Here is a 24,179-nt window from a genome sequence, read left to right as displayed (position 1 = left end):
ACATAGGCTGTGCACATCACACATGAATAACTGCTCAGGAATACAGCTTGGCTGTTTGCATGCGCAGAAGCAGAGCTTTCCAGACCTTGTGATTGGTTGGAGATGAAAGCTGTTGGCGCATTGGCCGGCGGACCCTGCAAAGCCAGCTCTCCAGTGGTTCGATCCCCCGATGCGAGCTGGCAAGTGGATGACTCTTCTCTTTGCTTCTTCCTCTCCTCTCTGAATCCAGATGGACAGCTCCCAGCTCATCCACTGCCGGGAGCTGGTCGCACAGCACCTTTCCAGCTTGCAGCCGTCTCCGCCACCCAACTCGGTCTACGTCTACAGCCCCCTCAAGCACAACCTGGTGACCTGCCACGCCGGACCGGGCTTCCGATTCCACCCAGGCTCCAAGGACAAGCCAGAAGTGCCAGTCAAGACCTCATCTGCGCTCTCTCGGCGGCGGCGGCCGGCCCCCGGCAGGTGCAAACAGGCGACGGCCAAGCGCAAAGTGGAGGAGATGGAGGTGGACGACTTCTACGACGGGATCAAGCGCCTGTACAACGAGGAGAATGCTCCAGAGGCCGTAGCAGCCCTAGAGGGCAAGGCCGCCTCCGCCTGCGGGGCCGACGTGTCGCGGCAAGCGGCGTCCGCGTCGCCCTGCCCTCCCTTGCAGCCTGTTTCCGTTATGTAGCTAGCTGCGCATCTGCACGGCGCAGCCTCTGGCGGAAAGGGGTTCCTTCCTGCGCCCGTGAAAACGGGCCGCAATACGGCTACCGCGCTGACAGGAGCGAAGGCCGTACCTTTCAGGGCCGAAGCAGAAGGGAGCTTAAGTTATCCTTTAAAATAAGATTCCACCCTCCCCACCCTCTCCTGTCCTTGTGTGGCTAATTATAGTTCAACTATGATTTAAGTACTTAAAAAAAAACCAACCACAAAAAGTATAAAAAAAAAACCTTTTAAAAATGATCCAAAAACCAAACAAAAAAAGTAGCAGAAAATTTTTTCTTTCTAGCGCCCTCCATTCCACTGTTTGATTAAATCTGCTGTTTTGTGTGTTGTAATTCCATCCACTGCACTGGAGGTTTCACACAGAGTGTGCAAAAAAAATCCTTTCCAAAGTTCTAGCTTTGCAGCCTCTCGTTCTGAGTTAGTTTCATTCTGAGAGTACCCTCTTCACCTTATCCTCTCTTTTTTTAGCTTTCTGGATGTCTTGTGTGTGACTTCCTGTATTTTTGCACTTTTACTCGGCCAGCCTTTCTTTTTATCCCCCCTCCGCAAACAAGACAGGCAACTCCTCCCCATCTGTCTCTCTTGTGTTTTTTTTGTCATTTAGCACTTTGGTGTTTTAAATGTGATATCTAAAATTAGGTCTGCATTTAAAATCGGGGGGTGGAGAAAGGGGGAGGGGGAGGAAAGGGTCTTGTGAACTGTCCTGCATTAAATAAAATTTAAACCCAGATCTTCGCAATGGGAGATTTGCGTTCGGGCAGTTGTATTTTGCTTTGGATAGTTCAATTCGCAGGCAGATGAATGAGCATCTTAAATTTTACACAAGAGCGGAAGCACTCTTTCTGGCTGCCATTAGATTGACCAAAGCAAACACTTCAATGGGCTTTTACACAAGCGCACACATGTATACATGTATACACAAGTTGAATGAAATATGCATCAAATGCAAACTGTAATTTAATAGGGAGGAAAAAAAACCTTCGGTGATGTTTGGCACTGCTGTTTGCTCTGGGGCAGTTTAGTAATTGTGAGTTTTCACTTGTAATATGTACAATGATCAGCACAGAGTTCTCTCCCCCCACTCTCCCACCTCCCCAACTTTTATGTTAATGTCACTTTTCAGCCTTGAAGGAGGAGCAAAGAAAACCTCTAAAGAGTGTACTTCAGCTTCTCATAAGGATCTCGATTTTAAAGCTCCCTTTACAGCCCCCTTGGAAGGTATTGCGTTCAGCGGTCATACTGGGGAAAGTCTTCTGGTAGCAATAAAAAACAAAACATGTTGTCCTTCAGTTTGCGAGTCTTGTGTTTGTTTTCAACACAGGTTGGGACGGAATGAATGAGTCCTCAACACAGCACCTGTCTGCTTTTCAAAATTCAAACTCCCGTCCTCGTTCTCTACCAAGTCCACTGATGGAAAGAAATGGTCCTGCTACATAACATGGGCTTTTGTCCTCCTCTTAGCGCAAAGTTTCTCTGTGCTTTAAAAGGTAACGGGACCCCTGACCATTATTCCAGTCGTGGCAGACTCTGGGGTTGCGGCGCTCATCTCGCTTTATTGGCCGAGGGAGCCGGCGTACAGCTTCTGGGTCATGTGGCCAGCATGACTAAGCTGCTTCTGGCGAACTAGAGCAGCACACGGAAACGCTGTTGACCTTCCCGCCAGAGCAGTACCTATTTATCTGCTTGCACGTTGACGTGCTTTTGAACTGCTAGGTTGGCAGGAGCAGGGACCGAGCAACGGGAGCTCACCCCATCGCGGGGATTTGAACCGCCGACCTTCTGTTCGGCAAGCCCTAGGCTCTGTGGTTTAACCCACAGCGCCACCCGCGTCTGTGCTTTATTGTTCTTTAATTTCCTATCTCTTAACGAGCAGTGGAAGGAGCTGCTTGGTGCACCAGATGATCCCGTAGCTCACGATGATCAGTGGTAGAGATATTCACCGATCTGCTAATCAGCAGCATTGTTTATGGCACAAAACAATGAGAAGCACTGAGATACTTTCACTGGAGGTGCCAGAGTTTTGAACCAGGGACTGCGTTGCATTGCAATAAAAGTCCTCCTCCCCCCAGTTGTGAACCTGGATAGATGGAAGCAATTTTCTCCCATTTCACGCACCCGGAATTCCTGAGAGGTCTCTTCCCTACCAATGGAGCACTTGAGCTTGGGGATTCCTGTTCTATTTCTTTAAAGCTTTTTTTCCCTGCCCATGCATGAGAGCCAGGTGCCTAGCCCTCTTGAAACCTACGTGTGTTTTCTGATAGCGAAAAGAGCCAACTGAGGTCTCTGCTCGCCCATCCCCAATGGAACCGGTCAGATCCCAGTCTTGTATTGAGATCCTGAAGCTGGCTAGCTCCTAGTTCGCAGAGATGTTGCAGTGGAAAGGTCTCCCTCGGAAGGTGGTAGACTCTCCTTCCTTGATGACCATCTCCTATGGATGCTTTAACTGAGATTCCTGTATTGTAGGGGAGTTGGATTGGATGACCATTGGGGTGTCCCTTCCAACTCTGTGATCCTGCAACGGACCCAAAAGTTTTCAGATCCTGCATCCTTTTTTTTTGAGTGATGATGTAGATGAATTTAGCATGTTCTATACAATCTTTTTTATGGCACGTCTTTGAGCTAAGTGGGGCTTACTACCAAGTAAATGGGCATAGGATTGCAGCCTAGGAACTTGAGTAGAGGATTGCCACCAGAGGCTGCAATCTTGTAAGCAGCTGTCTCAGCACCAGCACCCTTGAGCTCAGTGGGACAGGCTTTTGAATAGAAACATACAGGTTTGTATGCGTCTCGTCTCTGCAAATCCCCATTGTTCTGCGAGTAACACTTAAAATAAGGTTACCACATTTTTTCAATGAATCCGGGGACACTTTTCGACTTCAGTGGCTTTTGTATGGGGACCGATAGGTAAATCAGTGTGGAGAGAGTCTCTTCCTTTAAATTCCTAGGAGTTTATCTCAGTGAAGACCTTACTTGGAAAATCAATACAACCCAGGTGGTTAAGGAAGCCCAACAGAGATTCCATCTCCTCAGAGTATTGTGAAGGAACGATATCAGTCAACATTTGATGATCTCCTTCTACCGGTCAACAAGAGAAAGTGTCCTTTCATACTGCATCACGGTGTGGTACGCTAGTTTGACATCAACTGATAGGAAGTGCCTACAGAGGGTGGTGAATACAGCACAAGATATTATGGACTGTCCTATGAATCCGCTGGATGAAATAGCGGAAGAACGTTGCTTCAGGAGAGTGAGGAAAATTCTCAGGGATGATTCACACCCTGGCCGGCACTTTCTTGATCTCCTGCCCTCAGGCAGAAGATATAGAAGCATGATTAGTCACACCAACAGGGTAAAGAACAGCTTCTATCCGTGGGCTGTTAGGCTGCTGAATGAAAAGATAACAACAGGGCAACTGACTTTCGGGTTTGGTAGGTATGCGTCAGTAAACGAGGGGAATTAAGACTAAGAGAGCTGAGTGGGGGGTGCTCGTGTAATCTCACTGTATGCAAGTTGTACAAGTGACAAAGTGTTTCAAATTTCAAATTCGGGGATGTCTGGTAACCTTAACTTAAAACTGCCAACTATGCAGTCCCAGGCCCTGGTGCTTTGAATGTAGTCTCTAGCTCCCTCCTGTGGCCTCAGTTACTCTTGTCCTCCTAATTATTTCAGGCAGAGAAATAAATTCAGCTTCGTAAAAAGAAGGGGTGAGAGAAAGGCAAAAACCATAATATGTCAGTTCTGCTGGGTTAGCTCAGTTGGTAGAGCAGGTACAGTGGTGCCTCGCAAGACGAAATTAATTCGTTCCGCAAGTCTCTTCGTCTTGCGAGTTTTTCGTCTTGCGATGCACGGTTTTCCATAGGAATGCATTGAAAATCAATTAATGCGTTCCTATGGAAAAAGCCTTCCCCCGACCTCTTCTGGCGGGCGGCATTTTAAAATCGCCCGGGACAGCGGAGGACTTCTCCGCTGTCCGGGGCGATTTAAAAGCCCCTGGGAAGGCAGGCAGGGGGGACAAAGGCTTTCCCGCCCGGCCGCCCGGCTTCGGGACATCGTTCCGATGCCGGGCGGCTGGGGGAGGCGTTCCTGCCCCACCGCCCGGCATCGGGACGATGCCCCGAAGCCGGGCGGCTGGGGGAGGCGTTCCTGCCCCACCGCCCGGCATCGGGACGATGCCCCGAAGCCGGGCGGCTGGGGGAGGCTTTCCTGCCCCACCGCCCGGCATCGGGACGATGCCCCGAAGCCGGGCGGCGGGGGGAGGCTTTCCCGCCCGGCCGCCCGGCTTCGGGACATCGTTCCGATGCCGGGCGGCTGGGGGAGGCGTTCCTGCCCCACCGCCCGGCATTGGGACGATGCCCCGAAGCCGGGCGGCGGGGGGAGGCTTCAAAAGCCGTCCGGGGGCTTTTAAATCGCCCCGGACAGTCCCGGGGCGATTTAAAAGCCCCCGGTTAGGCAGGCAGGGGGGGCAAAAGTCTTTGCCCCCCCTGCCTGCCTTCAAAAGCCGTCCGGGATAGCGGGAAGCGCTTCCCTGCTATCCCGGACGCTTTTAAAATGCTGGCGGTGGGGAGCAAAGCCTTTCGCCCCCGCCGGCCTTCCTGGACCTCTTCTGAAGTCCGGAGGGGGGGAAAAGGCTTTGCTCCCCACCGCCAGCATTTAAAAAAAGGTCCCCGAGATTTCCCTATGGGCTTTCGTCTTGCGATGCAAGCCCATAGGGAAAATCGTCTAGCGAAGCGTCGCAAAAACCGAAAAACCCTTTCGTCTTGCGGGTTTTTCATCTTGCGAGGCATTCGTCTAGCGGGGCACCACTGTAGTTGGACTAGTTAACCTTCAAGGTCCCTTCCAACCTTACAGTTTTATGAGAAGCAGCAGTGCTATTTCAACTTTATTTTAAAGTTTTGGAGTGTCTCAATTCATTTACAAACTCCTCCTCCTACCTCATCACCATCAGAAGATGGGAGTTATGGCCAGTAGTTTAGGATTCAGCATAGTTGCAGGTAGTAGATTTTTAAATCTGCTATCACAGAATCTTCGGAAGAAATGTATTTGTTCAAAGCCTTCTTAGGCTGTTCCTCAGCTGATAAAAGACTTTAGATTATCAATTTGTATACCTCTGGATACCAAAGGATGGGAAGAAGCAATTGCTTTCATAGTTGGCATACGACTCCCTAATGCTGGTACATGAAGTGCTGGTTCAGATCAGCTTTTGACAATCTGGTGATCCTCCAGCTCTTTTGGCCATGTCCCTGATGGTGTGCTTTGGTCCAAAATAGTTGGAGGGGCAGTGAGCTGTTTAGACAGCGATTTTGCTTGGAGAGGTCAATACGGCAATTGCTTTTGCAATCCTGAGACTTTTCTGCCAAGCCCCTGCAGCCTGGGTGGCCGATTGCTTTCTTTAATGAGGGGCAGTTGAGACAGCTGTGTCTGGGATTTGATTTTGCAATGGTGGTATGGATAAGTTACAGATAGGTAGCCGTGTTGGTCTGCCATAGTCAAAATAAAAAAAATTGCTTCCAGTAGCACCTTAAAGACCAACTAAGTTAGTTCTTGGTATGAGCTTTCGTGTGCATGCACACTTCTTCAGATACACGAAGAAGTGTATCTTGATTCAGATATATCTGAAGAAGTGTGCATGCACACGAAAGCTCATACCAAGAACTAACTTAGTTGGTCTTTAAGGTGCTACTGGAAGGATTTTTTAAAATTTTGGTATGGATAAGGAAGTGAGAGATTTGGGGTAGGGGCATGGAACAAACGGCGATGCCTGGAATGACAAGGCTAGGTTTCTTGGCCTGAGCTGGAAGATGGGTTCAGATGCTACACATACAATCTCGCATGGTTATTGTCAGGGGCAGGTCAGCAATAAATCACACAGAGTAAGTGAAGTTAACTCTTTATTGGAAGAAACAAGGCCGCTTGGTATGACAGGCCTAATGAGCACATTGACTCTTCCTAGTAGATCTTGACCCTATGAGATTGAAGGTCCCCGCCTTCCTGTAGCTGCTTAAGCCTCCTCTCCTGGGTCTTTCCCAGAGATTCTGCAGACACGCCTGCCTCTGATCCTTCCTCTTCATACCGCTTCTGGTTCTGGAAGACCAGAGAGGAGGGGAGCCCATTGCAGCAGGAGAGGGGGACACCCGTGCCTCTTCACCAGCCTGCCTCATCTCTGCCTCCGATTCCAGTCTTGTCTGCCAGACTCTCTCCACTCAATAAGCTGTTACCTCTCTGGCTCAGAGTTTTCTCTCTGCCCACTCTTTGTCTTCCCAATCCCCTGGCACTGAGCCGCCTTCCCTTGGGGGTTTCCCAGCTGGTGCTTCCCATTTAACCCAGCATTAAACATGCACTAAACTCTGCGTCTCAAAGCAGCTACCAAGTGTTAAGAAATCTAGGATTGCCATTGGAAGGCTTAAAAAAGGTAAAAGGTCTTAACAACCACACTTCCAAGTCTTACTTCCATGTACAAGAGGAATCCAGAGCAAATGTGGCTGTAGGATATGTTGGTTGTGGGGTTTGCCCAGAGTAGTCAACCTTCCCTTTTTTTGGTGGGAAATTCCCTTATTTCAGTACCGTTTCCTGCTGCTTACCCCAGATTGTTAGATATCCCGTAGACTGTCCCCGGGACAGGTGAGGCTGCTGATCCCTTATTTTCAAATCCGAAAGTTGACAGCTATGGGTTTGCCTGCCTGTGCCTCCACTCATTTTTTAACCTGGAGTGGGAACCCTTGTCAGCCCATGGCATGCAGTTGTGAGAGGGCATATTGGGTAGGCTTAGTGCATGGGTAGGCAAACTAAGGCCCGGGGGGCCACATCCGGCCCAATCTCCTTCTCAGTCCGGCCTGCGGACGGTCTGGGAATTAGCGTGTGTCAGGGGCTCAGGAGCAGAGGCACAGGAGAGGGAGGAAATGGAGAGCGAGGGGGAGGAATCCGAGGGCAGTGTAGGGGGTGACAGTGGCCCGATGGATTCCTGGAGTCTGTCCAGCGAATCGGAAGACTCGCAGAAGGGAGCGCCGATGGCCAGGGCAAGGGGGGTGCCAAGGGGGACACCCCAGAAGGAAGGGGCCAGCGGGGACTCCCAGAGCAGCAGTTGGAAATCAGGACCAGCTTCCCCACCAGAGCGCAGTGGGGGGGAGGAGTCCCAGGCATCGGGACCAGTGTTCCCACCACCAGCGAGAGGAGATGAGTCAGGATTGACCACGCCTCCATCGGAGAGCGGGGAAACGGTCGAGAGGAAGGTTGCCGGCTGGGCGCGCGCGCCAAGGTCAAATGTACAGGCGAGCGGCACAGCAGATAGCCCGGATAGGGAGCCAGGTCCTAAAGCCCGCCGAAAGGAGGAGCAAGAATCGGGGGTCAGCGTCAGAAGAGTCCAGAAAGGAGGAAACCCCAGGGGGCAGAAGGACCCAGAGGAGGAAAGAGCAACGGAAGAGGTGGAGTAAGGCTAGAGTCTTAAACTGGTGTACAGGGGGCGGAGACTCAGATGGAGCTTCGCCGGTCTAGCTTCTAGACGTAGAGCTGCACGCTGCGGTTGGAAATGGAAACTAATCGTCAATAAAGACTTTTGTACGTTACTACTGACTAGCGTTGGTCCTCTGTGAGCTGGGACCTAGAGGCAGCCCTGACAGCGTGTTTTTACATGAGTAGAATGTGTCCTTTTATTTAGAATGCATCTCTGGGTTATTTGTGGGGCATAGGAATTCGTTCATTCCCCCTCCAATATAATCCACCCCCCCCCACAAGGTCTGAGGGACAGTGGACTGGCCCCCTGCAGAAAAAGTTTGCTGACCCCTGGACTAAGCTGTTGACTTCGAGTTTTCTGTCTGCCCACTCTTCATTTTCCCAATCCCCTGGCCCTGAGCTTTCTTCCCTTGGGAGTTCCCCAGCTTGTGCCTCCCACCGCTCCTCTGCATCTAGCCCATCCATGACAGTTGTATACCATATTAAATTATCCCTGAACAACTGCCCCCCCCCCCCGCGCTCTCTCTCTCTCTCTCTCTTTTGAAGCACCACCAACTCAAATTAGAACTGCAGCCTTGCTGTCTTGCAATTGCTAGCCTTCCCCCCAAAAAATTATCCTAGGCCTAATAGACGGGAGCACGGGAAGCTATTTGCACGTCAGCAAAATTAGCACATGCGAAAAATAGCTCGCTGTATCGTCTCAGGCCCTTTTGTGGGTGGTGGTGTGTGGATATCAGTAAGACAGCTACATCTCCCTTCCAATTCACCTAAAGAAAGCTAATGCATAGAATATTTCGGCTGCAGGAGACCAGCCGTATATAGTATCTCGCATAACAACTACCCAGCGTGAGAAAATGCTGCTTTTTTACAGTGAAAAAGGCAAGGAGGGGATGAGGGGAACCTCACAAAAGTTTGAAGCAATCATTTAACTTAGCATCAAACACGCACTGAACTCTGCGTCTCAAAGCAGCGACCAAGTGTTTAGAAATCCAGGATTGCCGTTGGAAGTCTTAAAAAAGGTAAAAGGTCTTAACCACGCATCAAGTCTTACCTCTACACAAGAGGAAGCCAGATGTGGCCGGAGGATATGTTGGTTGTGGGGTTTGCCTGCCTGTGCCTTCACTCATTTTTTAACCAGGAGTGGGAACCCTTGTCGGCCCATGGGTTTGAGAGGGCATATTGGGTAGGCTTAGTGCTTGCTTGCCGCACCTGTTTGCACGCTCAGTTCCTCATCTGGCTTCCACATGAAGTAGTTTTAGTTTGTGCAAGACGGTCTGTGGTGGTTGCTGACGTCTCACCTGCAAGTCATCGCTTGGCAGAGATGGGAAAACTCATCTCTAAGGGGCCTGGTGTATTCCCTGGTCTGTGAGCCCCTTCCCAGGCTCCCCTCTCACCAATCCCGCTTGCCATCACCCTCAAAGGTTCATCATGCCCATCAGGAAAATGTCCTTGCACTCTGACAACAGCTCCTGCTTGCCTGGGTGTGTGTGGATCTGTGTAGAAACTATCCTGTATACAGCTAAAATCTGCATTTCTTGTTGCACCCACTGTTGCCTCTGTGCTCTGCCCACCACAGTCATTGGAAGGAACATGACCCCCCAGTCTGAACAATCCCCCCCCCTTGACTAGGCAGGACAAGCCTTGAGCATGGTATGTGTGAGATTTTCCTCTTGCAGAGGAAGAAAGGATGCGAGGAGGGCAAACCCAGCCAGTCTCCTTCAATAAGCAAGCCTGCCTTTCGCTAAGCACGGCTTTCGTTATCAGGCATTCAAAATGCCCCTGTGAATAGCACTCTCCTTTAGTGCAGCGGAAGCACACTAAAGGCCTTTCCATGGCTGGAAGAGGGGATGGTGTTTTATCTCGCAGCAAGATCTTGGTTTCGTTGGAGCAAGACTTCGTGCCATTCCAGTTGTGTCCGTGCTTCTGTATAAACGACAGCTGAACGCAGAGACAAACACGGAGACCGCTCCATCACAAGTTTGCAAGGCCAGTTTGTGTTTTATTTGCATACGACTTGCACACAAAAAAAACTTGCACAGACTCAATAGATCAGTTTAGGAATCCTTGAACGATGACGTGGGCACTGCCGAGCCCCTAAATTCTGTTTTTAGAGTAGGCTCAAAAGGTAGCTGCGTTAACTCGTGCTCCAGAGAGAGAGAAGGGGGTTTGGGGCCGGTTCACACATTGCAGAGAGGACTCTGGGTTTAATAGGTGTACACTGCAGGGAGCTGCAGTCAGTCATAGCTCCCCAACAAATTCACCTGTAGGATGGAATGGTATTTGCATAAAAGGTAAAGGACCCCTGACAGTTAAGTCTAGGCACGAACAACTGGGGTTGCGGTGCTCATCTCACTTTACTGGCCGAGGGAGCCGACGTTTTTCTGCAGACAGTTTTTCTGGGTCATGTGGCCAGCATGACTCAGCTGCTTCTGGCGAAACCAGAGCAGTGCATGGAAACGCTGGTTACCTTCCTGCCAGAGTGGTACCTATTTATCTACTTGCACTTTTTTGGCGTGCTTTCGAACTGCTGGGTTGGCAGGAGCTGGAACCGAGCAACGGGAGCTCACCCCGTTGCAAGGATTTGAACCGCCGACCTTCTGATCGGCAAGCCCTAGGCTCAGTGGTTTAGACCACAGTGCCACCTGCGTCCCTGGTATTTGCATGTGTGCCCCTAAAAATGTAATGTGTGAACTGGTCCACGGAGAGGGCACTACAGTTGCAGGAACATGGCAGTGTGTTTTATATATTAAGTTAGGCAAAGATTTGAGACAAGTTGATCGCTATAGGGTGGGGGTGGTGTACATCTTCCCAGACGAAGGAACTCCTCTAACACAAAGAAGAAGATCACACTTAACAGACCCACTAAAACCACGCTAATACATCATCGTTCCATGCTTACCTTACTAGCAAGATTTTTGGCACATTCCGGGCTTCATTCCAGTCACTTTTACAGTTAATTTGTTTTTGCATATGTTCCATACAGAGGCTATTAAGCAAAAAATAAAGACATGGAAAGCATAGGAGGCTTTGTCCCCACAAACAAAGTAAAAAGGAGGGTAGGAAGTACTCTTCCAGTGGCAATGCAAAATATCAGAGTTTGCAAGTAAAACCCAGCTTCCTACAGGACTACTTGGGAAACACGGGCAGATGTGGACATGTGGTTGTTTTTTTTTTTAAAAAAAAAGACTTGTACCAAAGGTTTCTTTTTTTAAAAGGACCCTTACCCAAGATGTTTGTAAAATACGAACAACGAACAGGAACAACTTGTGTCTACAGATATGTGCATCACAAACACTTAACTGTTTAGGATATCGGGATTGGCTGTGTTTTCAGCTTCCTTGCGGATATTTACAGTGGCAAACTCCTTTGCCACAGCCTGACGTGTGAAAGGGGCATCTCAGAATGAGATCGTATTGAACGGTGGAGGTTGGCAAGGGATCTCGGTGAATGCAACATTTTGCTAAAGGTAAAGGACCCCTGACAGTTAAGTCGAGTTGCAGACCACTCTGGGGTTGCGGTGCTCATCTCAAGCCAAGCTCATCCTGCTTGGCAGGGGGTTGGACTTGATGGCCCTTGTGGTCTCTTCCAACTCTATGATTCTATGATCTCATTTTACAGGCCGAGGGAGCCGGATTTCAAGAGACATCTGAACATTATAAACTGTCTTGGGTGCTATTTTGGTGAAGCAGCTGTGTAGAAATGTAAGATTAACCACAGCCCAAAATCCCCACCCCAGAAAAAAAAAACCTGCCAAGTTTGTAAGGATTCCTTGCAGATTATATCACTGCTGTGACTTGGGGAAGTGTAAAGTCAGGGGAGGAACTCAGCAGAGCGAAGGCAGGGCCTTCAGAACACCCCAGGTTCAAATCTTCAGTTAAAATAACCAGGAATCAGGTGTGTGTAAGGGGTGGGCATGTAACTTTTATTCCTTCATACCCCAGAGAACCACTGCATGTCAAGAGTCGATACACTGGGCTATATGCACAAAAAGCAGTGTTTCTGTTCCTTATGCCAGTCCCAATGTAGAGATACCCTCGGCACAAACATTTATCAAGCTACTTCTAGGGTATAATCCAGAGAAGCACATGAGCAACTTTTTATGGGGGCAAAGGATAGATAGCTCAGTGATAGACTGTTTTGCTGGCAGAGTCCCTGCCTGAAACCCTGGAATGCTTCTGCCAGCCAGTGTAGACAGTATGGAGCTACATGGACTCATGATCAGTTTAAGGCACCTTCCCGAGTTCCACAGTGGGCTTCAACTCCCCCACCCACCAAAACAGCACCCTCACCTGCTCCGTTGCAAGAACGGCCCCTTTGATCTCATGCTTTGAAATGCTGCATTTTAACGGTGGGGGGGGGGTTAAAAGGTAGGTCCTGGGTTTTGGGGAAGGTAACGGTTCAAATCCTCTTGAAAGATGGAAGTTTCTCAGCGTGATGTTTCCACTGGACACTGTAATTAAAGGACATAACTCCCTACGAAATCAACAAGATTAAAAGGTTTAACGGACTCTGGCTGTGCTCATACATCATGTAAAACAATGGTTTAGCACTACCTGCACGAGCATGGGAGAGGTGTTTACTTAAGTTGACCTGGAACTCAGCTTCCCATTGTGTCAACCGAGGGTTGTGTTTCATATAACTCAGTTTCAAAGCAAGCCAACTTCAAACCATGGTTTATCAAGTTGGTTGGTTTAAACTAACCATCGTTAATGTAAATCACTGCCACTGGTTCCCATGCAAGAAGCAAAGTTTAAAGGAAAGGCATCAGTGCCAAACTCTTCCTTAGCATGTGGCCAGAAATCAGCATTTGCTTAAGGTGGTTCTTCTCATGTGTGTCACACTAAACAATGGTTTGGCATAACGTTCAGACGTGGTTTTTTCTGCCCCGTTGTTTTTAATTATAGGGCTGTCACCTGATAATCTCAGCTCAGTAACCATGCAAGTTTTAGTTGATTATAAATGTTGCTGATCATACCCAACTCGCTTCCTCTGTAACAGCTGAACTGGGAGTAGCCGTGCAATTCCCAGCTTGCAGTGGTGGGCTGGATGTTTGCCAAAGAACTGAGTCTGAATCCTGACAAGACAGAGGTGCTATACTTGAGTGGTTCCCATCCATTACCTGTTGTAGGCACTGCAGCTCTCCCTCTGAAGGTGCAGGTACATAGTCTCGGGGTACTCCAGGATCCATCTTCCGTCCATTGAGGTCCAGGTGTCCTTAGTGGCTACGGCTGCCTTTTACCAGATTCCACTGGCAAGACAGCTTCAGCTCTTCCTGGACAGGGCTAGCCTGACCACAGGCTGCCTGCCTTGTTAAATCTGGAGATCTGACTACTGCAATGCACTTTTTGTGGGGCGGCCCTTATGGTGGCCTGGAAGTAGAAGCTAGTGAAAAATGTGGCAGCTAGTTTGCTAACTGGCCTTCTCAGGGTGACATGCTACCTGGTCAAGTTTAAGGTTTTGGTGTTGATATATAAAGCCTTCTTGAAGGGACAACCCCAGCAGTGCCGCCTGTCAGTTGTACAAAGCAGAAGAACAGTCCCTTATATTGTTTCTGTATGTTGCTATCACCTTACACGTTTTTATTTTGTGGGACTTTTTGCAGCATGCCACTGAACGTTCTCAAACATGACTCGGGGACAAAAGTACCCAGTCAACAAGGGGGCATGTTTTTAAATGCTACACCCCGCTGGAATTGATTTATCTACTGAACGTTGAAGCTCTAATTCAGGGTTTCCCAATCTTGGGTCTCCATCTGTTTTTGGACTACAATTCCCATCACCTCTGAGCACTGGTCCTGCTAGCTAGGGATGATGGGAGTTGTAGTTTCAAAACAGATGGAGACCCAAGACTGGGAAACCCTACTCTAATTTACATGCGCCTTAAGCAGAGCTTTGTGTACTGTGGACTTCAATATGGGCTGCACTGCAGAAATCAAAAATCTTGCGATTGGTGCAAGTTACCTTATTCCCTCTTTGCTAGTCACTTGGAAGTGCAAACTCTCCTTAACACCCCTCTGTCTTTAGAGATTTTACATATGCTTTCAACCCTAACCTAGTTGCAGCCATGAAGACAAGAAACCTGTTTAATTTCTTCTCTTTCCAAAGTGCCCCAGGCTGCTGAGTTTTGCACCTAATACGGAAGCCAGTGTGCTCATGCCCTTGGTCTCATGTAGCTTTGGTGATGATCTGAGGATAGTGCCCAGAGTTTCGTCCCATCCCATTCCAGTTCAGCAACAGCCTTCACAGAGCAGACCATGAGACTCAATGGAAGCTCTTCTAAACCAAAACCAGAAGTGTTGAGACCTACAAGTGTCTAGTCTGCTGGTCTCTTGAACCGGACAATTGTCTTCATTTCTTAAATGTGGGCCAGTTTGAAAATCCAAGAAATCAGCCCTTACACCCCAGATGAGGGAAAGAAAGAAATAAAATGGGAATATTTCTTCTCAGACCACTTTCACCCATTGCATTTTAAGTATATTCTTGAGAAATAATAATCAAGCATACACCTGAGAATACAATGCGTGAACGAGATAAATATGAGCACCACACACAAAAAGAGTCTGGGTCGGGGACTGCTTCCTGCCAAGTGTACCTGCAGGGCCAATCCTGAGTTTATGTGGGACGACCTACACAAATGAAACCTGATTAAAAGCAGGTTGCAATCTGAAACATGGATGGCTCCTTCCTTAAGTTCGGATATGTCCAAACCGGTGTCGTTGTTACTTCCCCCACCCTCAATTTAGGGAGTGTTATGAAGACAAATACTGGGAACCCTTGAGAGTTCATATGGCTTTCATAGCAACCATTTTTTGCGCTGTCTCTTCGAGAGGATTAAATTTAGTGCTAGATCTGCGTAGGGTTTTAACGCTTGAGCAACCATCTCTGGCTTTTACACACACACACACACCTTTCCCTCTTTCACGCAAACACACACACACACTCTTTTGCAGTCCACAATTTCCTTGTTCTCATGTTGAGTGGCAGGTGCCCGTTGTATCAAAAGGAAAAGAAGAAGAAAATTCCCAGTGCAATGTCTTGGGTGCCACCCAAGTTTTCTCTGCCACCTTTTGTGTCTCTCAGTCTGGGCAGTGTGAAAAGTCAAGGTCGGTCGCCAGCGGCGAGTGGACTGACAACTCGGGAAAGAGACGCGCACATACACACACACACACACCGCGGTGAGTCACAGTTTTCGAAAAAGACAGAAAGGCAGAGGTGGTGGAAGAATGAGGTAACTTGTCTCCCAATGGGCGTGTCTGGCAATACGCCATGCTGGCTCCTCTAATGCGCTACTGTCCATTAGGAGAGAGGGAAGTGGACCTTGGCAAGGTGACTGACAGCTACATAAAGAAGAAGCTACGGAAAAGAGAGAGAAAGAGAGAGAGAAAGAAAAGGTTCAGAATCCAAAAAGGGGGAAGCAAAAAATAAAAGCGAGAAGGAAAACAAAAAACCCAACAACAGCTGTTTGTTAAAAAAAGGAAACTGTGAGGGGAAAGTGAGAAGGAAGGTTAGGGTGGGATTCATATAGTCGGGGCTGGCAGGCATCTTCCCAGAAGAAACACAATTTGGCAATCTGAATCAATCTAACGGTGCTTATTCTGCCTGATTTATAAATATTTTGTTCTGTTCCACATGGCGGGGAGAGAGAGGGGCAAATCTCGACCCTCAAGGGGGGTTTCTAACATTAGGGCAAGGATTTTTTTTGCCTCTCCCTGCCCCAAATTTGCTCCAGAGATTTTGAGAAGTACTCCAAGAGGTGCACGGGGAGAGGAAAAGGAGGAGCTGTTCTGCTGCACAGTCAAAATCTGTGCAAATCTGCAAAATACCGTAGATTCTGGCATAGAAGATGACGGTTTAACCCCAGAAAATCCTCTAAAAAGTTGGGGGTCGTCTTATACACTGGGTATGGGTTCGCTCGGCAGTGGCAGTGGGTGGTGGGCTCCGTGCCACGAGGAAGTCGCCCGGCGAAGCTGCCCAGCGATGCTAAGCCGGCTTCGCTGGACGGCTTCCTCCCGGCGCGGAGTGGAGCCCGTCGCCCACTGCTGCTGTCCAGCGAAGCTGCCAATTTGGGGGGTCATCTTATATGCCCAGGGATGTTGGTGGCGCTGTGGGTTAAACCACAGAGCCTAGGACTTGCCGATCAGAAGGTCGGCGGTTCAAATCCCCGCGACGGGGGGAGCTCCTGTTCCTCCTGTTTCCCTGCTCCTGCCAACCTAGCAGTTTGAAAGCACACCAGTGCAAGTAGATAAATTGGTACCGCTCCAGCGGAAAGGTAAACGGCGTTTCTGTGCGCTGCTCTGGTTTGCCAGAAGCAGCTTAGTCATGCTGGCCACATGACCCGGAAGCTGTACTCCGGCTCCCTCGGCCAATAAAGCGAGATGAGCGCCGCCACCTCAGACTCGGCCACGACTGGACCTAATGGTCAGGATCCTTATATGCCCAGTCGCCTAATACTCCGGAATCTACGGCACTGCAGTGGATGCTGCCCTGCAGTCCCACCCCAGCCAGAGTAAAAACCTCAGCTGCCAAAATTTTGCAAGCCACCTGTCCTCCCCCCGTGCCACCGAATGCCCTACAGCTGCTACACTTATCCCTTTCTAAGCTGAAGCAAAGGATTCTGAGGGTTAAGTCCGTGCCACATACTGGCAGCCCTCTTGCCCTTTGCAAATGAATGCAGGAATGCCAAAAACAGACCCGAGTATAAAGAGGCTGGAACATGCGAGAATGAAGCACAAAGATGTCTGGACCTTGCCAAGATGCTGTGAGGGGGAACAAGAGAGCACAGAATGGACAATTTAAAATGGCAGTGACTGTGCCCAATGATTTGTCACCAAAAAGGGGAGAGCAAAAGAAAAAGGGGGATGGAGTGTGTGTACAAATGATGGAAGAGACCCCTAAAAGCTGCAAACCAGCTGGGCTCCAGTGGCTCCCGTTCCCACTTCTCCCCTCCCCATCACTCACAGAAAGTTCAAGTGGCAAACCAAAATATTTTAAAAATGAAGGCCGCACAAAAAAAAAAGAATAATGCATGTTATGCTTTGCTTTTGCTTTTTTAAAATGTATTTTCTCCTTCCCACTTTTGTGTGTTCGGACTCTTCAGGAGTAAACATCCAAGAACATATACAAAACCAAAAAGAAAACCCCAAACCCCGTGTCTGTCAAATGCACAAAGATGCCGATTGTTGGTGTGCTTGGAAAAACCATTTTTTTGACATTGAAAAGTGTTAACAAAAGTCTAATGGACGGATACATAACATATATATATAGCGCTATATTAACACTGTAAGTCGGTTACAAAGTCATTCTGGTAAAAACATAGGATACTTTCAAAATAGGAAAGGAATAGAAGAAACTACACCTAAAAAGTTTTAAGGCAGTCAGCAAACTCCCCCCCCTTAAAAAACAACAACACAAAATCCCACAAAACAGAAGTATACAAACGACATATTCCTACGGCTGTTCACAGTTCAAGATCGATAAAATTGGGGGAAAGGAGGAGATAAAACAGAACCCTTCATATATGTTTCAAGGCTACACTGCCAGGCTCCAGCTACACAGATGTAAGGACTACTTTACCGTCAATGCAACCGTGGTTTTTCACCCCCTTTTGGTGCAAAGATATGGCAAGATTACAGGTTGGCGTCCATGAATGGCAAGTCAGAAAGATACAAACCTCTTAAGGTATAATAAATGTTCACAACACGGGTCTCAGTTTGTCACACAGCAAAACAAGACATTTGTAAGCATCATCCCTCGTAAAACAAATAGGGCAGTTCTTGAAGCCGGGAGCCCCATGTTCATGCTGCATAGAAAACCCATGATTTGGTGCGAATGGTATTAAATGGCTTCAATCTGCAAACTCTGGCTGTGTTTGTGAGTGTTGGCTGCCTATTAAATGGGGCTCGCTTGAAAACAAAAATTGTGTAAGCATCTACCTGGTAACAATGCAAGCACTCTAAGGCAGCAGGAAGAGCGTGTTGGAGTTTTGACGGTGCAGTACGCAGATAGTGAAGAGTCTATGTTAAGGTTAATGCGTAAACCAGTGTGGTTGCAGCTGTCCCAAATAACAATGCACTATCACAATTAACACTGGCATTCTTGCTTGACACTGTGGCTTCTGGTATAGCTTGCCCCAAGTGTTTATTTGCTCGTTTTGATATCACAGAAGTGGCTGGATCTCACCCATCTTGGGTGTTCATGGGGTCCCATTCATATGTTAATGTCTAGGAGCTCCTAGCTCCTGTTACTGGCTCACCAGTTGCCACTAACATCACATTCAACGTCAACACTAAACGCACAATATATATTTTTTAGAATTTTAGTGCTCTGTCAAGACTTTGTTCTTTGTTCCCTTATGTTTGGAGTCTAGCCTTTCCACTTTTGTTATTATTTTTAAGAGCCCTACTTTCCCTCAATTGGACCCTCTATAGTTCCAATTGGGAAGACGGGAGACAGAGTGCGTAATGGAAGTGACCTGGACACATATTCGCTAACCAAGAAGCAAATGCCTCTGAATGCAGCTGGTGTGTGGGCAAGCCACTTCTGCCACACTCAGAAAGGTGATGTGATTTTGGGGGATTGCCCTCATAGAATAGCTCCCTGTTTGGTGATTAGCGTTTGACATTTTAGCACGGGGGGGGGGCACCTTAATGCCCTTTTAGACAGGGATTTTGGAGGAAGGCTGCAAGTTGACAGAGCTTCAAGCAAGCAAGGCCATCACTTGCTTATACTCATTCTTAATATGGGAATCACTGGGCAGTTTCGGATAGCAAGTCATCAGCCACGTGTGGCAAACACCTATAATCTCACTGTCAAAAAGAAAACCAGTTGTCTGTTGTGACCAGGCCCGTCTTACCCATAGAGGCTAGTGGCGCGGGGCACCAGGGCACCAAGTTCTGGACGGCGCCAGGAGAGAGTCCGGGGAACACCGAATGAGTGCGCTGAGTGAGCGAGGGTGCATGCGCCACTCCCACCAAGCATCGCCTCGGTTTTTTCCCTTTTAGCCTGCAGGTGCCGAATTCTGCAGGGTGCCTGCAAACTAAAAGGGGAAAAACCGAGCCGACGCTCGGTGGGAGTGGCGCATGTGCCCTCGCTCAGCACAGAGCCGCTCGCTCAGAGTGCTGCCTGCCACGGCCACCGCAGCACGAAGCGGCTAGCTGAGCCGGGAGGCGCCGCATCCAGCCTCTGCCTCTTCCCTGCCAGAGGAGCTGCCCTCCAGCCACTGCCCGCCTCCTCCAGCCCTAAAAAAAGCTTGACAACTCTGGGAAAGGGAGGTGGTGCTGGAGGGATCTTTGCACCGGAAATGCTTAAGACGGCCCTGGTTGTGAATGGCAATAGCAAAGCTCTAGCCTTATTGAATCTCAACTAACCCCCATCAACTGTCTGTGGGAGTGGGTGTGTTGGTGGTGGTGGTTAAAACCTGGTGCTTAGGATATGAAATTACACATGGGAAAGAAGCAAGCAAGTTCAACTTGCATTGTTGCTATGCTATTCGTGATTCCATTGGGATTTCCCTGCCGGCTGCAACAGAAGTGGGCAGGCCAGCGCTGAGCGATTTCTAAAATACCACTCTGTATTAATATCCATCACACCTTCCAGGGATGCGGACCAAGACTGGTCTTCCTTTGAAGCAACGTGAAGCCATTGCACCAAGCATTTTTGTAAGAACCAAAACCAACCCTCTCCCACCCCAACACCAACCCTCCCAGGGCACAGCAAGGGGTATGGTTTTTATTCAAGTGCAAATATATATACAGCTGCAGCTGTTATAGCCTTTGGCACTTGGAATAAGACACCGTGGACATTTCTTGTGTTCAACAAAAAAAACAACCAAATTAGATAAAAGTTTGGGTCTTGTTTTCCTGCTCTTTTTTATAGCAAGCACTTCTTCAAAAATAAAAATAAGGAAATGGTAAACTTCTTGATCACTTGACCTTCCTGACTAAACATTACCAGAGCTGGCCAAATACAATAGTAAGGATTTACTCAAGGGCCGGTCATCATTTCTCTACTTATTGGTTTGAGTGACAGAATACTAAGCTGGCTCCAGGAAGTTATTGGGAGGAGGGGAAACTCGGCTGTCTCATGGCAGGTATTCATAGAATCGCAGAATTGTAGAGTTGGAGGGGACCCCAAGGATCATCTATTCCAGCCCCCTGCAATGCAGGAATGGGCAGCTGTCCCATACATTAAAACACATATAAAATAGAAAATAAACACGTAAGCATGCATATTAAAAATGGAGCTTGTGTCTCTAAGCTGTGTTTTTCCTAGGACTACCAGTAAAACCTGGGTATTTAGGGCGGTTAAGCTGGGAGATCACACAAAATGGTGAAGTGGGCTTTTTTCCTAGCACAAAAAATAAAAATGGGAGCACCATGAAAGCGCTGTTGCTCGAAGCAAACAGGGCTGGAATTGCGGGAGGCTCCTGTCAGTGAAGGGCCAGGCAAAAAAATAAAATAAAATAAATACAAATTGCATAGCCCTGCCTCCAAATCGTGGGGGAGGAGTAACTCCTTCCTGGATAACCACCACTGCTGAAAGTGAACTAAACGTTCACCACTTGGATATTAAGCATTTTTTACTTGGCAGTATGTTCCAATGCTCTCTCAATGAAACTTTCTGGATATCAGATCAACAGAACAACCCTAAACGTCTTTACTTAGAAGACCGCCCTGCAATCAATATGTACAGCACAGCACCCTTACTTGGAAGTAACTTCAACTGAACTGAATATAATTTCTGGTTCAACATGCACAGGTTCCAGCAGCAAAGCCCTTTGAACATTATTTGTGAACAAACTGCGCCACTGATCAAAAGGAAAGCCAAGTTCTACCAACTGTTGCTGGACTGGAGTCGCTGTGCTTGGCCACCTGCTGCTTCTCCCCTTCTGTTCTGTACTACCGAGTTGCAATTTAGCCGAAGGAATATTGGAACATCTCTGCACCCCTGCAGATCACGAGCACACCCGTTTGCAAAAAAACCCCCCAGCCCTTTGGGGTAGTTCCTAAAGGTGGACAGAATGGTCTTGTACAGCTATACTTACATGCAAAGGAGATAGCACATCCAAAAAGCTTTTGAGGAGAGACATTATTCCGTGCAGAGCCAAGGACTGCTGTGAAGAAAGGCATAGATACAGAAAGGAGAAGCAAGTGCAATATTTAGCAAGCTAAACATGGTCCGGGGAGTGGCTAAGGTAGGGCAAGACCCTGGCTCTCTGGCAGTTAATTAGCTCCCAGGGAACTCGTGGCCCTCCAAATATTGTACTGCCATCTTCTTTAAGCACCAGTCATAATAGTTGGGACTGTTGGGAGACCAGCAATATCCAGAAGGCCACAGGTGCTTCACCTTTCTGAGCTAAGGCGACCCATGCAGGTAAGCCAGCTTCCATGCATGCATTTCTCGTTGGATCAGGAGCAGACAAATCTGGTGTGTCTCCAAATATACGCTGGGATCTGCATCTGAGTGTGGCTGCTGCTTATCTGTACTGAACGGATGATTATTATATTATTAACTGAATTTATATGCCGCCCTAAACCCGGAGGTGCTTTTGACTGCACACGCATTAAAATTCTGGTGCACCTAGTTGTGAGCAACCAACTGACAAGAGGTGGACTGCAGCCCACTCTAAGGTGCCGTAAAGATGCCATGTTTCGAAACATTTAAAAGGTGGGTTTCAAAAAGGGCATTGAAGAGTCAGATTGGAGCATACATCAACAAATAACTTTACGTTATGGGGGTTTCTGAAGGGGAGGGAGATCAGAGCAATCGGAAAGAAATCCCCCTCTCCCAAGAATGAATTTCATTCTCTGGATTAGTGGGCTAGTAAGGAAGGAAAGAAACTCGCGGAGTTTAAAAAAGAAAGGAGGACAAAAGCCAGAATACATTTGGCAAAGGGGTTTGCAACGGGAGATCCGTAGAGGCATCTAGACCTAGGCTGCAAATAGCAGAATCTCCAGGATCTGGGTGCCTGCACTTATATAGTCTGGCCCCCCACAAGGTCTGAGGGACAGTGGACCGGCCCCCTGCTGAAAATGTTTGCTGACCCCTGACTGCTGGAAATTGACAAGACAAAATGCTTGCTTTAGCAAGGACGCATCTATCGGTCTTCTAACCTGGCACATTAGCCACTTGCCTACTCACCTGTGGTGACTAAGTCCTGCTTCCAGGTGATCAGATAAGGAGGCTTTTGAAAACTGAAAGGGGTTTGCAGGGGGAGGGAACAGGAGGTGACCTAGGTGCCACAAGGCTGGCACTCACATGCATAGGCAGGCTGGCTTATCTGCAAGGCTGTCAAGAGCCTCGTAAGTCATGTTCCTGTACGGCCTCCTCATCAAGCTGGGCAGAGAATTTTATCACCCTCCTGTTCTGATTTCTGGGAAGAAACTTCTGGTCAAGTTCTCTTTACCGCTTGGTAGGTTGCTATAGATGGAAAAAACCACTTTATTTCTCAGAGGGATTCTCTTAAACTAAGCAGGCAGAACAAATAAAATACTTAAAACAAACTGAGCAGGCACAAAAGCCGATTAGGAATCAGGACACACACAGACATGGCTGGTGCAAACACGGCACACAAGCATTCAAGCTTTGGGAAACTTGAACATATAGTTGCACAACGAAGCTGCTGAATTTGCATGGTTAGGAAACTGGCTCCTTCTGTTCAAGGCCAAGAGAGAAGCAGTTGCTTGGAGCGCTACTTTTCATCCAGCTTGCTTAGCTGGCAAGTCCTTCTTTTGGCCGCAACGCTTGCATTGAAGCAGCCTTAGGCAACCTGGAATCCTACAGATGCTTTGGACTACAAGTTCTGAAGCATTTGAACCATAGAAGAGTGGAGAATAAAATTGTTAGATTACGCAGAGCTAGACAAATTGACAGGGAAGATTATACTTAAGAGACCAAAAGTTCATCGAGAACTGGGGGAAATTTGTGGAATATCTGGAATGTTTAAGTGAAGGACAGATGACGCTTAAGGGATTTAAAGAAGCACTGTAAGAAAAGTAAGAAGTATTGTCTAAAGGGAATAAGAAAAAAAGAGATAAATAATGTCAATACAAATTTGAGAAATGTGTAATTATAATTACGACTATGAATGATTTACGGAACAGTTGAGGGAAGTCCAAAAGAGAAATAAGTAATGGAAAAGATGTGAAATTTATGCACTTTGTTTTGTTTTATTTGTGGATTAATAAAAATTATATGGAAGGGGAAAAAAAGTTCTGAAGCATTTGGAGGGCACCAGGTTGACAAAGGCTGCATTACAGTATAGCACAAAACTGGTCCTATCTTTTGCTGATCTGCCTCCCTTTGGGCAGGTTTTCAGCCATCCTGCTAAGGGTGTTCACACATCATATTCCACAAAGGTACAACCTGTGCATGCAGCTAGCCAAGATGGACACTTGAACAGTTGATGTAATGTTTCAACAAGTGCAGTCCGTTTGCACAACCTCTGGGCTCCACAAATGGACATGTTTACACCCCGCCACATGAAGCCTTGTTCACCTGCAGAGGCAGCTTGAACCTGTGTTTAGTGTGATGTGTGAACCAGCCTTCTGGCTTTTGCTAAGAACTATGTTCTTAGCAAACAGATTAGCCTTTTTTTGCTGCTTAAGAGCAAGGGAAGTGGAAAAAGAAAAAAAGACACCGTGGTGGTTTGGCAGAGAAGCAAGCAAAGTTGAAAGCGAAGGGAGGGTGGTGACTTTGGTGATGAGCGTAATTTCAAAGAGTGCTTTTTTAAAAAAAGGTAAGAAACTGGAGACTACCTAGCTGGAAGCAGAGGGACAATTGGCTGCACGTCAGCAGAAAATGTTGAGGGAAGCGGAAGGTAAACAGGACTCTCCATCTCTTGGAAAGTGTCAGAAAGGAAAATGTTCTGTCCAGCACAGAAAAATACAAACAGTTAAATACTTCAGAGTCAGCTTCACAACAGTTAAAGTGAGAGCGAGGGAAAGTAAAGGGGGAAGAGGAGGTTGGGTACGGGGTGAGATTTCATTCCAATATTTGCCTTGGCTGGCACATACAATTTCAAAG

The 24,179-nt window shown here is 47.9% G+C and overlaps 2 protein-coding genes across 6 annotated transcripts in view; one reads left to right on the top strand and one right to left on the bottom strand.

Moving 5' to 3' along the window:
- The window catches only part of CCNI (cyclin I), a 54,361-nt gene extending 52,361 nt beyond the window's left edge, over positions 1 to 2,000 (top strand). For both annotated transcript variants that reach the window (XM_081925220.1, XM_081925221.1), the window contains exon 7: positions 230 to 2,000. In XM_081925220.1, coding sequence (XP_081781346.1) covers positions 230 to 673 — 444 coding nt within the window. In that variant the 3' untranslated portion in view covers positions 674 to 2,000. The remainder of the gene's footprint in view (positions 1 to 229) is intronic.
- Positions 2,001 to 10,133: 8,133 nt separating this feature from the next.
- The window catches only part of SEPTIN11 (septin 11), a 117,210-nt gene continuing 103,164 nt past the window's right edge, over positions 10,134 to 24,179 (bottom strand). For 2 of the 4 annotated variants that reach the window (XM_081925138.1, XM_081925142.1), the window contains one exon: positions 17,191 to 21,267. In XM_081925138.1, the coding sequence (XP_081781264.1) occupies positions 21,243 to 21,267 (25 nt within the window). In that variant the 3' untranslated portion in view covers positions 17,191 to 21,242. Of the gene's footprint in view, positions 15,510 to 17,190; positions 21,268 to 24,179 lie in introns of those variants that run through there. The other 2 variants (XM_081925139.1, XM_081925140.1) reach the window with 2 other exon arrangements.

This window comes from Podarcis melisellensis (genome assembly GCF_964234715.1).
Source record: "Podarcis melisellensis genome assembly, chromosome: 9".
NCBI classification, from domain to species: Eukaryota; Metazoa; Chordata; class Lepidosauria; order Squamata; family Lacertidae; genus Podarcis; species Podarcis melisellensis.
Note: the sequence above shows the minus strand (reverse complement) of the source record. Positions and strands in the feature narration are given on the sequence as shown.